Genomic DNA, 17,614 nt, shown 5'->3' with positions numbered 1-17,614 from the left:
ACATCAGTGGGATCGTGTACGTACGAGCGTGTGCTCGGTAACGGGACAGAATGTAATGGAGAACGGGACGGGAATAGAATGAGATAGAAGCTACGGGACGGATCGCAGGAGGAGAGGGCGCGAGGGGGTCTTTGACTGGCGCACGAAGGGGACCAAACCGGCAGCCCTTCAGGTTGCTCGGCAAGGGTGCGCGATATTGATTCCCACCTAGCCATTTCCATCGAGCATGGTGCAGACTCGGTGTTATGCTCGCGAATCTAGTCAATGGGCATGATTCCGGATGCTCCAAAGAGAGTCTCGTAACTTTTCGCTTGTGATGATAATATTCCAACATTGTTTCATCCTTGGATGCATAAGAAATCTTGGAAATTTTACGGTATTTGATTTTATACGATTTTTACGATATTCTTTAATATCCTTGATTAAATCTTTTTTCTCCTTTCTGGATAATTTTTAGAGAAATTTTAAGGATCTTTTTTTTGCTTATATATATATATATATATTATACACACATATATAGCTTTATAATTTGATTTAACTATCAAAATATATTATTTTTCCTCTATCTGTAAGCTTTTGTAAATTAACGTTTGGAAGCTCTCCATGAATCAAATCATATTAATTCAACTTGTTCACTCTTCAACATTCCTATAAAATCTTTTTAAAGATTCTCTAGAAATATTCTTTAGTCTTCTCTTTCTATAATTCTTTAATCTGCAATTTTGCGTTGATATGGTTCTAGGAAAGGCTAACGATTCAAAAATTATAATTTTTATGTAATTAATATAGAAATTTATATATATACATATATGCATACAATATATATGTATGTGTAACGTACAAACAACGAAATTATAACGCTAAAAAAACGAGACATAAACTTTAAGAAAATCAGAATCGCTAAGCTTGCTGCAACATTGTAACGCATATATATATATATATATAAAATAAAAAAATAAACTAGATTAGCAAAGTTGATCAAAATATAAGAGATTTATAGGGCATTTTTTTTACTTTTTGGGTTTTCACGAAAAAGTTTGATAAAAACCTAAGTAATTCTTTTTTATAACCTTTTATAATTTTATCACTTATGATAACGATTATTAATCCCGGAAATAGATAAAAATGAAAGATTTACGACTGATCGTTGTTTCGAGTGTTTCACAATATGTGAAATCCGATCCTTGTATTATTCCGATAGATGCTTGTCGATATTCGTAATTATAGTGTGTTTTGCTCTCTCTCTCTCTCTCTCTCTCTATCTCTGTCTGTCGCTTCATCACTGATTATTACGAACGTATGCGATAGTCGGGACCTTCCCTGTTGGTGATGCTTCGATGGTATTAGTGTGTGTCTTCGACACGGGGGTGCATGCCGCCAGCAAGTACGTACAGCTTTCCGTGTTATATATGTTTACAGCTTTCCGATATCTAACTTCTGCGTCCCTTTTTCCACGTCTCAATGAGCCACGATGCGAGATCTCTAGCACACACCGAAAACCTTCGAATCGAACCATCCATCGCTTCTCTCTCTCTCTCTCTTTCTCTCTCTCTCTCTCTCTTTTTTTCTCTCCCTCTCTCTCTTCCTCGACTCGATCGATAGCGATCTATATTACAGGCGACTGGCTGCTTCGAATAGAGTATGACGAGGGTCTTCGACGCTTCACCGATCGCTGAAGAGGCTATTTGCCTCGCGGCGATGGTGGTGGTAATAACGGCGCGCAGCCCTATTATGATAACCGAAACTCCCATCCGGAACTACTACTAAGCGTGATACACCTCACCTTCGCCCCGAAAGTCGCCCCTCAAACAAAAAGCGGTTATCGGTAAAAGTCGGAGACGGTCGAGTCGTTCATTCACGCGATAATGGAGAGATCTTTGTGCGATATCTATATTACATACGATGTATATATTACGCCGATATATATTACATCGTCACAAGCCTTGAATTTTTAACGAACGCGAAAATATTGTTTATAGTTAATTTTTCTCATCTCACTATCTCAATTCTTAGAGAATCTCGTGAACGCCGAAGGACATTCTGATTATAGTTGGATACAACTCAGTCTCTTTTGCCACCTTTGTCCCTCCCTCGATTATGGCAAAATGATGTTATCTTTCACGAGTTAATAATGCAAGATCGGAGCTGTTCGCTTGAGATCGAAGACGAAGGAAATGGCGACGGGAGGAGTGTACGTCTGCTCTCTTCTCGTAACAGACAAATACAAGACAATGAAGATTAATGCTTCGGCCTCGTTCTCCTCCGCTGCCGGCATGTTCTCCGGGTCGACGGCATCGTGTGAACGATTCGGTAATCCCCAGAGAGAGAGAGAGAGGTGCCCCTTCGGACTCGACTTTGGAGCTTTACGATCGTATAACCCTGACCCTAAATCTGCGTGGTCGATGAATCTTTTCAATAATTCAATATGAATTATGACTTTGTCTTTTTATTATAAATTATTCTGATGTAACATCGAATAATACTTATAAATCATTATTCTTTTATATAAAACGATAAAGAGACAATATATATATATATATATATTTTTTTTTTTTAAATTAATTATGCTTAATAGATAAATTATATAACGACTTACATATATATATATATATATATATATATATATATATATATATATATATACAAACATATATTGCGTACACAATACACGCGTGAATTGGACCAAGCTTTTAGTCTGTTTATCTTATTATTACAGATTAGCAGTCGGCGTGACATGGATGTGAGCTTCACGAACGTGTTAGAGGGGGCTCGCCAGTACTTCCAGGGACTGCCCGTACCGAGTACAGGTGGTGGCGCGGCCACGTCAGTAGATGTTCACGCGACATCTTCTACGAATTCTGCTTCGTCGACATCGACGACGCACGATCATGATACATCGTCGCAGCCGACCCAGTCAATCTCGACTTCCGCCAACAGCAACGGCGGTAACAGTACCCAGGAGTCGAGTCGTTACCCCACTGACGTCAGACCTTCATTGTCGGTGGAGAGCAGTAATGCTGCTTCCGGTTCTAGTTTTTGGAATCCACACGTGGAACCTTATCCGCCGCAGCCGACCAAGGTTGAAGTCCCGGACACGAGACCAGGCGATGAAAGCTCCGCCATGGAACCTAGTTCCTCCTCCTCGGGCACTGTTACTTTAACCGAAATGCAACCTTCTAATCACCAGTCCTCTTCCTCTTCCTCCGCCGTCGCCTCCATCGTCGCATCGTCAACGAACTTTTCGCAGAGGTCACCACCAACATCGTCATCGTCTTCGTCGTCTACCCCGTCCTCCAGCGATCACAATCATCACCACCAGTTGCATACCTCGACATCGAACTTGTCGTCACACGTGCATCAGATGCAACCGCCTCAGCCAGCACATTCCCCGGGACCGGTGTATCAGCAACTTAACAGCGTTAGCAGGTCATCTTTCAACACAGCGGAGATACTCGCTTCTTCTTCGTCACACTCCGTTTCGACTTATCAGACGGCGAGCAACAATGATCGACAGTCGCAGCCGATCGTCGTACAGAGAACTCAATATTATCCGCGTTATCATCATCCGGATATCACGAAATGCGCACCGGCTCCATACTCGCAGAGTTCCATTTATCAGTCCGCTAATGTTGCGCAGCCTTCAAGCACGGTTCAACAACCGAGCACAAGGCCGACACCGATGGAGCAGAACAACACGTCGTCGTCCGGAATCGTCGCTCAAGGACACTGTCCGCCGGAACAGCCACGAGTACCCGGTACTTATGGCAGCAATGTGCCGCCCGTTCAGAATCCTCTCGGTGGATCCACTGTGTACGGATCCGGCTCCTCTTCCTCCTCTTCCTCCTCTTCCTCTCAGAATTACCGTTCCGCAAACCAATATCAGCAACAGGCTCATCGTCTGGCGACCACTTCCGTTTCGAACCTCAATGACAGATCGCATAACTCGGATGGACCGCACTCTTCCACCGTTCCTTTCTCCTCGTCGTCGGCGATCAGCCCGCGTCAGCCCGTTGCAGGCAATTCCTCCTCCAGTCACATTCCTTCGCAGTCACAGAATCTTCCGGGGCATATTCCGTCGCCGTCCACCGCCTCCTCGGTTCATCATCAACAACAACAACAACAACAACAACAACAGCAACAGCAGCAGTCGTCGGCTCTGCAACAACATCCTAGTCGTATAAACGCGTCACCACACTCGCACGGTTCCTCATACGGAAGTCGCGTGTTACCGCCGCCCTCACATGGCGTCTCAACGTCGAACTCTTCCGCCGTGACGGCGAACCATTCGCAACAGCATATGCCACCACCACCGAGTGGCTACCACGCGGGAACAACACCGTCGCCACATCACGAGATGCCGTCGCCGCATCACGCAACTCCGTCGCCACAGCGGCAATCGCCCCACGTGTCCAATCTACACAATCCGCACGCATCTCCATCTCCTCATCATACACCTTCTCCGCACAATAGCTTTCAGCCGCATTCGCCGACCTATCCGCCGCCGCCGCCACCGCCACCGCCAGTTTCGACAAGGTCCACACCACACTCGTACAACTTACCATCGGGCACCTCTCAGCATTATCAAGCGAATTATGTGGCGGCGGCTCGTGACACGACGATGGCGTTACCTTACGCACCATCGTCTCAATCTTCGTATCATTCCTTCCAGAAGAGCTCACAGTCGGAATCTCAGGCGAGTAGTTATTATTCTCAATCCGGCCGATCTCACAATCAGTCGTACAGTATGCAACAGATGCTGGTGCCGCCACAGACGGTATTTCCCGGCACACCTAGTAGCAACAATCTGAGTAACTATCAGCAGAGTGGCAGCAAGCATGCCACATACAATGGTGCGGAGATGACGAAGAGGAGCGCGATAGATGTCGCGACGCCCTATGCTACGCATCGTTCACCTATGCAAAGAAGCAGCAACACACACAACCTGCCACCCATTGCCGCTCTTTCATCCTATCATTCCAACAGGCGAGAATTTTTGGGAAAATCGGCGCAATCAATGGTGCAACGACAACGAATACATTCGACGAATGTTAACAGCAAAGTAGCGCCCACCGCAATGCCACCGACACCTTCGTCGATGACCATGTCCGCACAGAGACATGCCGAATATCCAATGACTCCGGCTTCGGTAATGAATCACGCGATACCGGTGAATGGCAGGACAACTACCGTAACGAATATGACATACGGTAGTCGATACAGTGGCCAACAAGGTTACCTCTCGTCATCGTACGCCACTACGCTTGCGCCCAGTCATGGCAGCAATTCCACTAGCAGCACCACAGTGACTTCTATCAGTCACGGCGGTATTGGCAGCGCGAGGTCTTCCGTTTCAACGATTCACGCGTATCAGTCTTCCGACGAGTCGGATCGAGCGGCGGGATCGTCGTCCCATCATCATCATCAACATCATCATCATCATCAGCCGCCAACGCGAATGACAACCGAAAATTATGGCTACAAAGAGTATCCTCCTTATCAAAACCCGGCGTCGTCTAGCGGTGGTCAAACTACCCCTGCCGTTGCTATGACGAGTTCTCCATCGCCGAGTAACGCAGTTCGGAAGAGAGAGTCTCCTTTAGACTTATCCGTTAAGACAGTTAAGACGTCAGCTGATTCCACGGCGCAAGATGACCTCGAAGCTACCAGCACCGACAAACATGTCAGTAGCTCGAGCTTAGGTACTACTAGGAGCAACGTGAATAGACCAATGCCACCTCCACCTGCTGTGCATCAGTCGACACCAGCTCAGCCGTCATATCCTTCGTCGTATGACTCTAGACCTTCGAGTAATAGCTCGAGGAATTCCATGCCTGTGACCTGTGTCCGGGCAGCGACTCCGCAGACAGTGTGTGCGCCCAAGGTCGATTTTCTGCCGGACTTTAACTCAACGCCGCTACGTCATCAATCGCATCATGAAAATCCTCTTCGTAGGAACACTACGCAGCTGTACGTTCCGCCCGCTCAGCCTCTCTCGTCTCATCACGCGAACAATACGGCACCACTGCCTCACATGTCCACGTTCAAGAAACGTCCACTGCCCACGTCGCTATATGATGGTCTGACGATACCGCCGCCTTCCTCATCATCCGCATCGTCTGCATCGTATCTCCAAACAAATGATTCCTCGAGATTCTCCAAGTATTCCCCGATGATGGATCCATCGTCACGGGTCGGTCCACCTACACTGCCTGCGCAGGATTATACGCCCGATCCAAACAAGTATTATTTAGGAGATAACAAGGCCAAATTTGATCAGCAGTTTTCTCAACGTGAGCGCATGCCATTCAAGAGGACGGGAGAAACAATTTACGGCGTAGGCAGTCCCAGCAAACAGCCTAGAGTCTCTTGGCGAGTACCGAGTACCGACAAGCAGATTACTGAGCCCAAGTTGTCGACTGCAAGTACGCTAAACGAACAACAGAAACGGCAGGAGATGAGTTTGCCGGTTCCTTTACCGAATGGAACTCTAGTGACACCCGGCGTTTACGATCAAAGACCCGACAGCGGCGGCTATTCCGTGCCGGAATCGTCTAGATACCAGCCGGTTTACTGTGATAAGAAGACCTATCCAGAGAGTAAAGTCGTACGCAGCTCGCCTTCGTCGTACAATCACCCGGTAATCTCGAAACCGAACGCGAACATGCACGTGTTGCCGCAGCAGTTAAGCGGCGCTCAACCGATCTATTCGAGTTACCGTCAAGCAGCTCAGAAGACGACGTGTTCTCTGAGCATGACATCTGGTCAGCCGATGGAGCCACCTAATAATACTGGTGCTGACAAAAGAGTGCTAAGTTTACTGAGGAACAGTCTGGAGAACAAACAACAGAGGGATGAACAGCTCAACAGCCAGCAGCCTATTTTAGTTAACCACAACCAACAAAGCTTCCAGAATAAGGTAATTTTGAAGTATTAGCTGTGATAATTCTGAAAAAAAAAAATCTAAATTTATATTAATAAGCATAAAATATTTGGCATTACAGCCGATCACTCAAAAAAATAATCTTGCAACTTTAACAAAAATTTTCTACTTGTAAAAAATTAACTGAAACAGATAAATTATTAGCAAATGCTGTGATATTGCATATATTTTGCATTTAATCAATTTAAATGATAGAGACAGAATTTATATCTGTACTATTAGTGTAATTTAGACGGACAATTTTTCTGTGATGCCTAATCTTTAAGGCCTATTGTCAAGGACAATTATATTTATGATTAATATTTGGCAATGGGATTTAAATTTTCTAGAGGTATTGCTAGAATATTGCTGCTATAAATTCTATACGTGACAAACAATATTCTAACAGATACAAAAAATAGCGATAAATTTTAATTACATCTAGAAATCTATTTACATTAACAAAATATTTTTTTTGAGTGATAATACATGTGAATATACAAAGGTAACTTATTATAAGATTGAGCATTGCAGTAAAATCACATCTATTTATAAAATTAAAATTATTGAATTTAAAGTTATTATATGATGTTAACAATTCTAGCGAACGTTTCTAGCCAACTATAACTATATCTAAGCCGGTTATTTTACATGATGAAAAATTTATTAAGAAAAGAGAAATAGCTGAAATGTTTTTCATTAAGAAATTTAACTCCACGATTAACCTACAAAGAGATACCGAAAATTTAAATAATATTTATGACAAAATTATAAAGGTCGTTTGAACTGTTTTTCTTTTTAAACATTGACAGTTTCGTTTAAAAACTCATGCTGACATGACGTGTCTCGTTGTTTGTGTTTATCTCAAATTTAATAACCATTGTTTTTAACTAAGTGACATATTTAATTATTTCATCATTAAGTTCTACTTTTAAACATGTCCCATTGGATTCTTTCTTCTCTTTCTTAATTTACGTGTGAGTAGACTAGTTTTTTAACGACATTATATTGTATTGTTTGTGTTTAATCCGGTAAAAATTGTATCCATATAATTGTTTGATCCGTTATATATTTTCTTCATAGTTACACTTGAAAAGGACCACAACCATATGGTCGAAACGTCGTGTGAATAAATTGAATAATTTTGGCTAGTCAGGTCGTTTTAATTAACCCGTTGTTTATAAATTAATTAACATTAGAAAAATCTGATCGAAACGTTCGCCAAAATTGTTAACACCATGTTATAACTTGAAATTCAATAATTTTAATTTTATAAATAGATGCGATGTTACTACACACACACACACACACACAATACTCAATCTTATAATAAGTTACCTTTGTATATTCACATATTATTGCTCTAATGCCAAATATTTTATGCTTATTATTATAATATTATAAAGCCTTTACATTACTAACTAAACTTATATATCTCACGGATTTCAGATTTAAATCATCATATTTATATCAGTATATCTTCTCTTTATACATTAAAATCGAGATTTTTTTATAGATTTAAAATGAATTTTTAATAGATTTAAATAAGTTTTAAATGAACTTAAAATGAATGACGAAATAAAACATCACTTCATTCTTGTTTCATTTGTTTTCTTATCATCATCAGATATCTTTATTTAATCTCTCTAGACAGAATCGATTGTTATCCATTTAACATTTGACAATCTCCGGTGAAATTCCCTTAGGTTGTCGCACCAGTCGAACCTAAAACGAACATTGGTAGACACAATCTGTCACCATTCACGGCGGCGAGTCTGCTGGAGCGCAACAGCAATACACCACCGCATTATAAACTCCACGTTCCGCGAGCAGTAGACTCGATTACTCAGGAGGCACCGCGCAGCATGTACGCCTCGAGGGTGAACGCATCCGCGACGTTACCTGGCAAAGAGGCTTCCCTCGTGGGACCGCGCGGCGCCGAGAATCAGATTCATCGTGACAAGGATGACGGCCTCGCTGCCATCTTAGCCGCGAAAATTAGGACGAAGGCAGAACTCAAACAAGTATGCTTGCTGTAATTGTTGTATGTTGTATGTTGTAATTATATATATGTATACTATTGACTACCGATAATCACGATCTTTTTGCTTCTGTTTAGGTCGGAATCGGGCAGTTTACAACGAAAACAGCTCCTCAGGATATGTCGTCTACGCCTAAAGGTAATTATTGGATAAAACGTCAGTTGATAGTTGTTAGATTATTGATAATTTTATGTTGATTTGACTTTTTTCATTTTCATTCGTATCATTCATATATATAGATATATATATGTATATGTATATAACCGATGACGATTACGTTTTTTTATTATTCAACCGCATCAATTAATGCTTAAATGTAGGCTATTATAATCTTTGACGTGCGTATATAATTGGATTTATATTGCATATACAGAAATTGATAACGCGGCCTCGACGTCGACCCCGCAATCCGGCTCGTCCGCGGGCAGTCCGCCGAAATTAACGCGCGAGAAAACGGTCTGCTTGCCGCCTAGAAGACGTTTATTCTCAAGAACTGATGACGACAATATGCCCGTAGCCGCGACCGTGCCCGCCGTCACAGTCGCATCCACGGTACCGACAAGAGCGAGCGGATGCAGAAGTTCGTCCGAAACGTCGGTCTTTGATTTCCGGGAGAGTGATTCCGAAGGTGAAATGCCGGTTCTCGAGCGGCAAACTTTAGAGGAAATGAGAAGGGACAGGAAACAGTTATCCAAAGTACAACCTCCGATTCCTCTCAATGATGCGGTGTGTATGAATATGGCATCCTCGACAGATCTCGTGAAGATAGAATTAAAGGTAATGTACCCCGTAGTACGATAGTAGGTAAAAAATTAAGACGGTAAAAAAAAAAAAGGAAAAAATAAATTAATTAGACGTTATTGTTATGAAGTGTAAAATAAATGATTTTTGTATATAATTAAGTTAATATAAGAGAAAAAAAGGGATGCAAATTTTTTAATGTATTATAATTAACACATTAAAAATAAAGTTTGTTCTCTCTTTCTCCTTGTTTTTCTGTAAATAAATTTTGCGTTTATTCTTTTTTTATCAGCACGTAAATATAAATTTTCGAATTATAAATTGTAAATTGAAAGAATTATTTGAGATCTGTTATTGTTATAAATTTTATAAATAATTATAATTATTCGCAAGAAACAAAAATGTTATTTTATTTTATGGATGTGATCATTGTTTGTAGGAAAACGATAAAATCAACGACATGGATCCATTTTGGAGTACCTCTTGTGATAAGTTTATAGAACAGTTGCGTGTTGGCGACGCCGTGAAGAAACGAGGACGCAGGAAAAAGTTGAGCGGTACCACGACGTCGAAGCACGAGGACGCCGCAGCTAACGACAGCGACAAGGAATCAGATAGCAACGTACCACAGTCTTGCAAATCCGAAAATATTAAGTCGTTAGAAACGAATAAGGACGACAAAAACTCGATTCTTAAGGACATTAAGATCAAGACGGAACCTGGACTCAAGAAGGACGATGATAAACACTCGAGCGACGATTCGGACGAAGTACCGCTAATTAAAAGAAAAAAGCAGGAGGTGAAGAAGGAGGATAGTGATTGCGACGATGAAGTAATATCCCAAAGAAGGCAAATTCGTCGTGGCAGTAGGATCAAGCTTGAATCCTCGAGCGGTAGTGAATCCTCGAGCGAGGATAGCGATGTCAGTAATGAGTTCCATGGTTCTTCGGTGGCTGACAGACTTCGGGCCAGAAAACGATGTACGGTTAATGTGTCCGAAGGTATGAAGCTTCGTTCAAGGGATACTACTCCTAATAAGGCGAAGATAAGGAGTTCAACGGAGAAGGAGTCCAAATTGTCCACGCCTCCCAAAGGTGGAACTTCGCAAAAAACAAAACCAAAACCGTTGTTCGGCGATGGCAGTGATTTCAGGCCCGGGTGGGAAGAAGAGGTTTATGTGTATAAAAAATCTCTGAGAATGCCGCCTAGGTTAATAACGGTGTCAAAGCCGTCGCGCTTTCACCGTTTGTCCACATCGCTACCAGATTTGGATCCTGGTTCGCCGGCACTGTCCGTTTCGATGGATAGTTCCGATGTATGTCTCAGTCGTAATAAGAGGTTGATAGATAGCGACATGGAATCCAATTACAGCTTTAGTATTACTGGACTCGGCAAAATTGATGATGAAGAGGCGACTTCGTCGACCACAGTTTCTTGTCCTCCGAAGGCCATGATGAAACATTTTCGATCGGAAAATAATTCGATTGTCGATGTTCTCGCACAAAAAGTCGGAAGTAGTGGTGGCAGTCAGAAGGACTCGAAGAAGAAGCAGAACTCGAAGAGTAGTAGTAAGATTCTTAATAAGAGTAATAATGAGCCAGAACTTTTGCCCACGCCGAGTCTCACACCGCTTATTTCATCCGAGACATCAAAGAACTCTAAAAATAAGATCTCGTTAAAAAATAATAAAAATCCGATTAAAGTCGGCAACTCTGCCCTTCTTGGTTATTTCCGTAAAGAAACGGTCAATAATTTCCGTGACGCGTTCAAAAACAATCATACGTTACCCAACGAATTCTCTACTATGATATTGAAAAGCAGAACAAGAACGGAGACAAAGGTCTTGAAGAAAGAGGCGACTATTCGCGAGGTATTCGGTGAGGATAGGCCCGCGTCAGCCCCGCCGATGCAAAATCATGACGACACATCTCAAGATGACGATTCGCAGAACGAGACGCCGGAAATCGTGTTAGGTAGTAAAGTACGAATATTGAAACAGAAAGTAGTGTCCCGTTTGAGAAACGCCGGTATATTACGAAGTCACAAGGCAATTGTAAACTCGAAACGTCGCCTGTTAACCGCCGAAAGGCAAAAGGATTTGCTCAAGTCGCTTGCGAATAAAAAACTACATCGCATCAAGACTGAGATGGAACAGGAAGAGACGAATGATGTTAGGGAAGAGGAAAATAATGACGAAGATGACAAGAACGATTTAGAGATTCGTAATAAAAAGAAGTTGAAACTTCGAGCTGGTCGACGGAAATTCCGTTCTGGATTCGACTACATCCGTAAAAAGAAGAAACCGCTGAAAAAGGATGAGGCATTACCGAAGGAAAGGAAAAGAGTATGTGTATACGTAAGAGTTTCATATATTTTATATCTCTTATTCTTTTTATTTTGATTTCTTTAAAATTTTTGTAACATGCACGCGTTATGTTCACAATGCTATTTTAAAATGCAATATTTTACAGCAAAGCCAAGCTAACAAACCAAGTCCGGAGTGCGTGGCCGATATTCAATCTGAAATCAGAACATGGGTTATTAAGAAAGGCGTCGGGGAAACCATATTACATCGCGCTGCCCGTCTTGGTTACGCGGTAAGATAACGATCACCTTGTTACGTCGCGCGGTAGAGCTGACCAATATATATCAATAAGCCACGCGAATAGCAATTTATAATTTGTTTGTATTCCGCTGCAGGACGTGACTGCTTATTGTTTGGAGAAGCTCAATAGTGCGCCGAGTCCCAAAGACAATGCGGGATACACGCCACTTCATGAGGCGTGTTCCAAAGGTCATCTGGAGATAGCGAAACTCTTGTTGGCTTACGGCGCAAACGTTAGCGAGAGTGCTAATGGTGGTATTAGGTAATATATTTCCGTCAAACTGCATTTTCATAATTATCATTCTTGAATTAGTTTGATAATAATTCGACAAGTGTGTAGATGATTTCTTATGATTGTTGATAGAAAGTATACATATATATTTTCTCTCATTATTAGACCACTTCACGAGGCAGCAGAGAATGGCGCTACGGAACTTGTACGGTTATTGCTATCATATGGTGCTGATCCATTATTGGCTACTTACTCCGGACAAACGCCGTTGATGTTGGCCGTTGACACCGAAGCTAATTCTATTCTAGAACAGCACTTGGATGATATCCAAGGTCGTATCACTGTGCCATGGTCATTCGCTGGTCCAACTTCTATTTTCGGTATGTAATGGTTAAATTTTTATGAAAATTTTAAACAATTTTGTAAATATATACTTTAAGGCGCATAATTTTATTAATTTTCTATCATGTTTTCAGATCCGGAAGAGACGGGCTACAGTCCGCTCGATGATGTTCCATCGGACAATCCCGAATCAGTTGAGATAAACGATATTGAAATGGAAATAAGCGACATCAACTTACCTGCCCTTTTCACCTTAAATAACGATCCTGACAAATGGGTCCTGCTTCAAGATCTCATGGCGATTTTGCGAATAAAGAGTCGCGACGCTCTTCTCCGTCAAATTAATCCGAAAGCTCCCTCCGGGCCTCCTGCAATTGCGCATCGCGACGTTATGCGTGAGTTGAAGCTGCCAGATTTCTTGGAGCAGACGCGCTGTTGTCATCTGCTGAGCGGTGGCGAAAGAATCAATGTGCGTGGCTCCAAAGTCACGCTCATCAAATACAACGACAAAGTGAAGTCTCTGCTAAACGTGGAAAAGGTATTGATTAGTCTCAGGTGACAGGAAACATCTCTGGGGCAATCATCTCCCCAGATATCAAAACCATCGACTTCAATTCTGACTAAGGAACATCACAAGAAAGTCGAAGGCAAAGGCAACAGTACAACTACCATAAAACGCCAGCGGCAACAGGGAAGGAAGCGGCAGGAGACACGTAATAAAAATTCCAGTGGTTGATTTTATTTAAAAAATGACGTACAAATGATGTACCCAGACTTGACAAATAATCGTGACTCGAAAACTAAGGATTCCACTTGAATGTAGATGTTTATAAAGAGCAGAAAATTCTAACTAAAGAATTTAAATGTGTTAAGAAGAGCAAGTTCCTGCAATATCGCAAGAATCCTACAATAACGAAGATTGGTGGTTTTATGCGTGTCTAAAAAAATCCTTCGAGTCTTCTTGGTTTGTTCTTATGCTTTGAATTGATCCATACTGATATCTAACTTTCTTTCCTCGATCTGTATTTTACGATGTACAATATAATGAAATGAAGCTTGCGTAAAATAATAGGAAACATATATAACGCGGTTTCATTCTTGGATTCGAGCGTCAACTAATAAATTTGTCAATCTATTTCTCTTATTAATGTCTTTCGCGCGATATAAAGAAAAGTGAGATATAGAATCACACATTTCGAAGCATATAATAATTGCAAATATAATAAACGGATTGATCTAATATCTAATGCGCAGCTAAGAAGAGTATGGAGATAACGAAAACAGCTACCTGTGACATTATATAACAGTATTTAAGTGGGATATACGTAATGTACGCATATATCCATAGAACGAGGATATTTTATTAACTCTCTTAAGGACTGATTAAATAATCAGAAGTTTGTTAATGTAATGCTTTTAGGGAAATAAAAAATGAAAGAAATGTCCTTACGTGATGACGACAATGGACAAATGGAAAAAGTCTCTTTAATAAGAGCATTTTTTCGACTGTCGAACCAAGAGAGACTTTCGCGGAATAGTAATAATATAAAATAACGATATAACGTAAAAATAATAATAAATTATCTTAGGAATGCGAAAAAATACACATAGCTGTGTCGTACCAGATATATTTTTATCTTGCACATGGCTTTAGGAAGTTCTCTTTTTTTAAGGGATGACTTTACCCCGAGATTCGTGAAATTGAAACACGCGCTTGTACGCGTGTTAGTTTTCCCCTTTGAGCTACAATTACAGAACGCATTATTTGATTACAAGGATGAAAATTAAGTACGTAATATAATTAAAATCATTCTCGAAGATGATAATGTTACCACATTGTAGTCTCATTTTTGTTTTTCTTTATGTTGTGAATTATATATTACGTCGTGTGTTATATTTATGAAATGTGTTAATGTGGGAAATAGGTGCTTGAAAAATTGAATGATTGAGTTGCAATTAATTGAATTCAGAATTAGTATTTTTTTTTATCCTTTCAAGAGACAAGTTGACACTGTCACACGTGAAAGTGTTCATTTTGTCACTTTTAATTCTATTTTTAGTCTTCCTAATGTGTCTGTGCATGCATATATATATACACATGCATGCATAAAGATTTTAATCATTCTTTAATTTCTGTAAGAAGCGATTCGTTTTTTCGTGTAGTTCCAGTATAGCAATTAATCGAATGAATTATAATTCGAATAAAAAATGGACTCAGCGGGTGTTAATGGCTCAATTATAATATGGGAAGTGCAATTCGCGAAAAAAATAACGTTTTCATTTTGTTGCCTAGGTGCATTGATCACACATTGTTTCTAGGAATGTAGAGAAGATATAGGAAATTACTTCGAGAGTTTACATCTCTATCGGCCGAATGCCGTCGAGTAACGCTCACTGTGCAATAATGTATTTTTTTTTTTTTTTTTTTACACTTTGTCTTCGAGTTACTTCTGTATTCGTGATGTGTCGGAATAATATCGTATCGGCAGATTCCAGATACTCGCTAAGAAAACAACTTTAAAATAAAAAATTAATTTCTAAGTAATTGTAGAGTAATATCCACGAGCGAGAGAATGCAATTAAATATAATAAAATACAATGACTCACAAGAAGGCTCAAAAAAATTGATATTTAATAATAATAAAGTCGCATATTTTTTTTATCGTCATTAATCAGAAAGGTGAAATTCGGAGACAATTTGTAAAGAGAGATAAGATAGCGAGTTTCGATCACCGAAACGACGCTGTGTTCGATCGAAGCAATTTAGAAAGATGTATTTCAGGGGGCCGGGGGGGGGGGAAGTTATTTTAAATCTTGACAAAACCAGTTCGATCAATTGTACTTATCGTCTCGTGATGTTCCTGTTCATGTTAATCTCTGAAGGAGAAAACGAACACATTTAGTATATGCGGACGTTACGGGACGAGATGCGAAGAAGAAGAAGAGACGCGGAATAGTTCGGTTCGTAATGCTTAAGATATACCGTAATACGCCTTTTTTTTGGCGCCGCATAGCACAAAGGTTTCAATCGTTATAATCAGTCTCAGGGAAAAATCCACGTGTATTCTTGAAAATAACTTGATGGTGTATACTGATCACAGGCGACGTATTATATTATCGTATCGTATGTACGAGCGCAGCGCATCACTGTGTGTGTATGTGTACAGTAGTTAGCTGAAAGAAAAAGATTCGCTCGTTATGCGAGAGACGATTAATTGTAATATCGAATTAATATCGAGTGATACTAATTAATGTTAATACGATGCAACGTCGCGCGATGCGATCTGCGTACGCTCAGGCGGCTTCTTATAATTTTATTTAGCTGACAGCGAATGAACAGAGGAGGCGCAATTGTACTACCAATTGTATATATACATACTATCATATTTTCAGTAAAGAGAATCGCAAAAACGAAAATAGAAATATAAGACAGATAAGTGAAATGTGGAAGAGTTACATTTCTCTCGAATGATTGGAAACAATGGTGTACGTATTGTATATATAGATAAATATATATACACACACATACATGCATCTCTTATTCTTAAGTAGTTAAAATGTAAGCTGTAGACCACAATATTTGTTTATATTAGCGTATATTATTTGTGTATAATGTAAAGCATTAATCGAAATAGTCACATTATATAACACGATAAGGTATGTATATATTTCATGTTGCGATTACCAGAACTATTACTATTACTACTGCTAACTATCACTACCGCGAATATCTCGCTATTACTCTCTTACTACTACTACTATTATTCATTACTATCAGAACTATTACTACTACTACTACTATTATTATTATTATTATTATTATTATTATTATTATTATTATTATTATTATTATTATTATTATTATTATTATTATTATTATTATTATTATTATTATTATTATTATTATTATTATTATTATTATTATTATTATTATTATTATTATTATTATCTACGACACGCTTTTTTATTGTACTATATATACATAAGTAGTTAATGAATGTACATTTTCTTAGTCGTGTAACATTCACACAACGCCTCTCCCCTGTCGTCCCTCTTGTAATTTATATATTCAAAAAAAAAAAACTTCTAAATGTGTTAAAAACGCTGCTGCTTTTATGCGGATAAAGAAACAGAAGTTATATATGAATACAAGTATATATATGTATATATATATATATATATATATATATATATATATATACAGATGAGTAAATATATATACATAAATATATATATATAAATGTATATATATATAAATATAAAAATAAATATATATATATACAAATATATATTTTATTTCAGAGGTTTAGTTCGAAACAACGTTGACGAACAAATTAGAGTCTTACTGTGATTCGTGTAAAAAGGAATTATCGTTATTATTGTCATTGCCGTAGTCGTTATAAGCGAGTCACCCGATCGACTCTACGAATGACTTTTTAATGAAAAAATATTTGTGATTTCTTTTCGCTAATAACAATGAGTTATATCCTATCGATGTAATAAAAACAAGTATTTTTACCGAAACATTTTTACATTTCTCTCCACGATTCCTAATAATTTCTAGCATGAAAACTCTTAAAAACTATGTTAAATATAAACAAGATTATTTCAATTCTTTATGTATTTTAAAAAATTTATTTCTTAACTTTACAAGTTTTTTATTAGACTTGTGTTTCTATAGATTTAGTGAAATTATATATCAAGTATTTTCATTTGCATGCGGATATTCGCAA

General features: G+C 39.5%; 1 protein-coding gene across 4 annotated transcripts in view; it reads left to right on the top strand.

Moving 5' to 3' along the window:
• LOC140663662 (uncharacterized) overlaps window positions 1–17,405 on the top strand; it is a 176,104-nt gene extending 158,699 nt beyond the window's left edge. For 2 of the 4 annotated variants that reach the window (XM_072887972.1, XM_072887974.1), the window contains 9 exons: window positions 2,717–6,916; window positions 8,626–8,943; window positions 9,039–9,099; window positions 9,335–9,738; window positions 10,142–12,058; window positions 12,174–12,299; window positions 12,403–12,569; window positions 12,705–12,919; window positions 13,016–17,405. In XM_072887972.1, coding sequence (XP_072744073.1) covers window positions 2,735–6,916; window positions 8,626–8,943; window positions 9,039–9,099; window positions 9,335–9,738; window positions 10,142–12,058; window positions 12,174–12,299; window positions 12,403–12,569; window positions 12,705–12,919; window positions 13,016–13,440 — 7,815 coding nt within the window. In that variant the 5' untranslated portion in view covers window positions 2,717–2,734 and the 3' untranslated portion in view covers window positions 13,441–17,405. The remainder of the gene's footprint in view (window positions 1–2,716; window positions 6,917–8,625; window positions 8,944–9,038; window positions 9,100–9,334; window positions 9,739–10,141; window positions 12,059–12,173; window positions 12,300–12,402; window positions 12,570–12,704; window positions 12,920–13,015) is intronic. The other 2 variants (XM_072887976.1, XM_072887975.1) reach the window with 2 other exon arrangements.
• Window positions 17,406–17,614: the final 209 nt, after the last annotated feature.

The sequence above is a fragment of the Anoplolepis gracilipes genome, chromosome 3 (assembly GCF_047496725.1).
Source record: "Anoplolepis gracilipes chromosome 3, ASM4749672v1, whole genome shotgun sequence".
Classification (NCBI taxonomy): domain Eukaryota; kingdom Metazoa; phylum Arthropoda; class Insecta; order Hymenoptera; family Formicidae; genus Anoplolepis; species Anoplolepis gracilipes.
The sequence above is the reverse complement of the archived record's forward strand: the minus strand, read 5'-3'. Positions and strand labels throughout refer to the sequence as shown.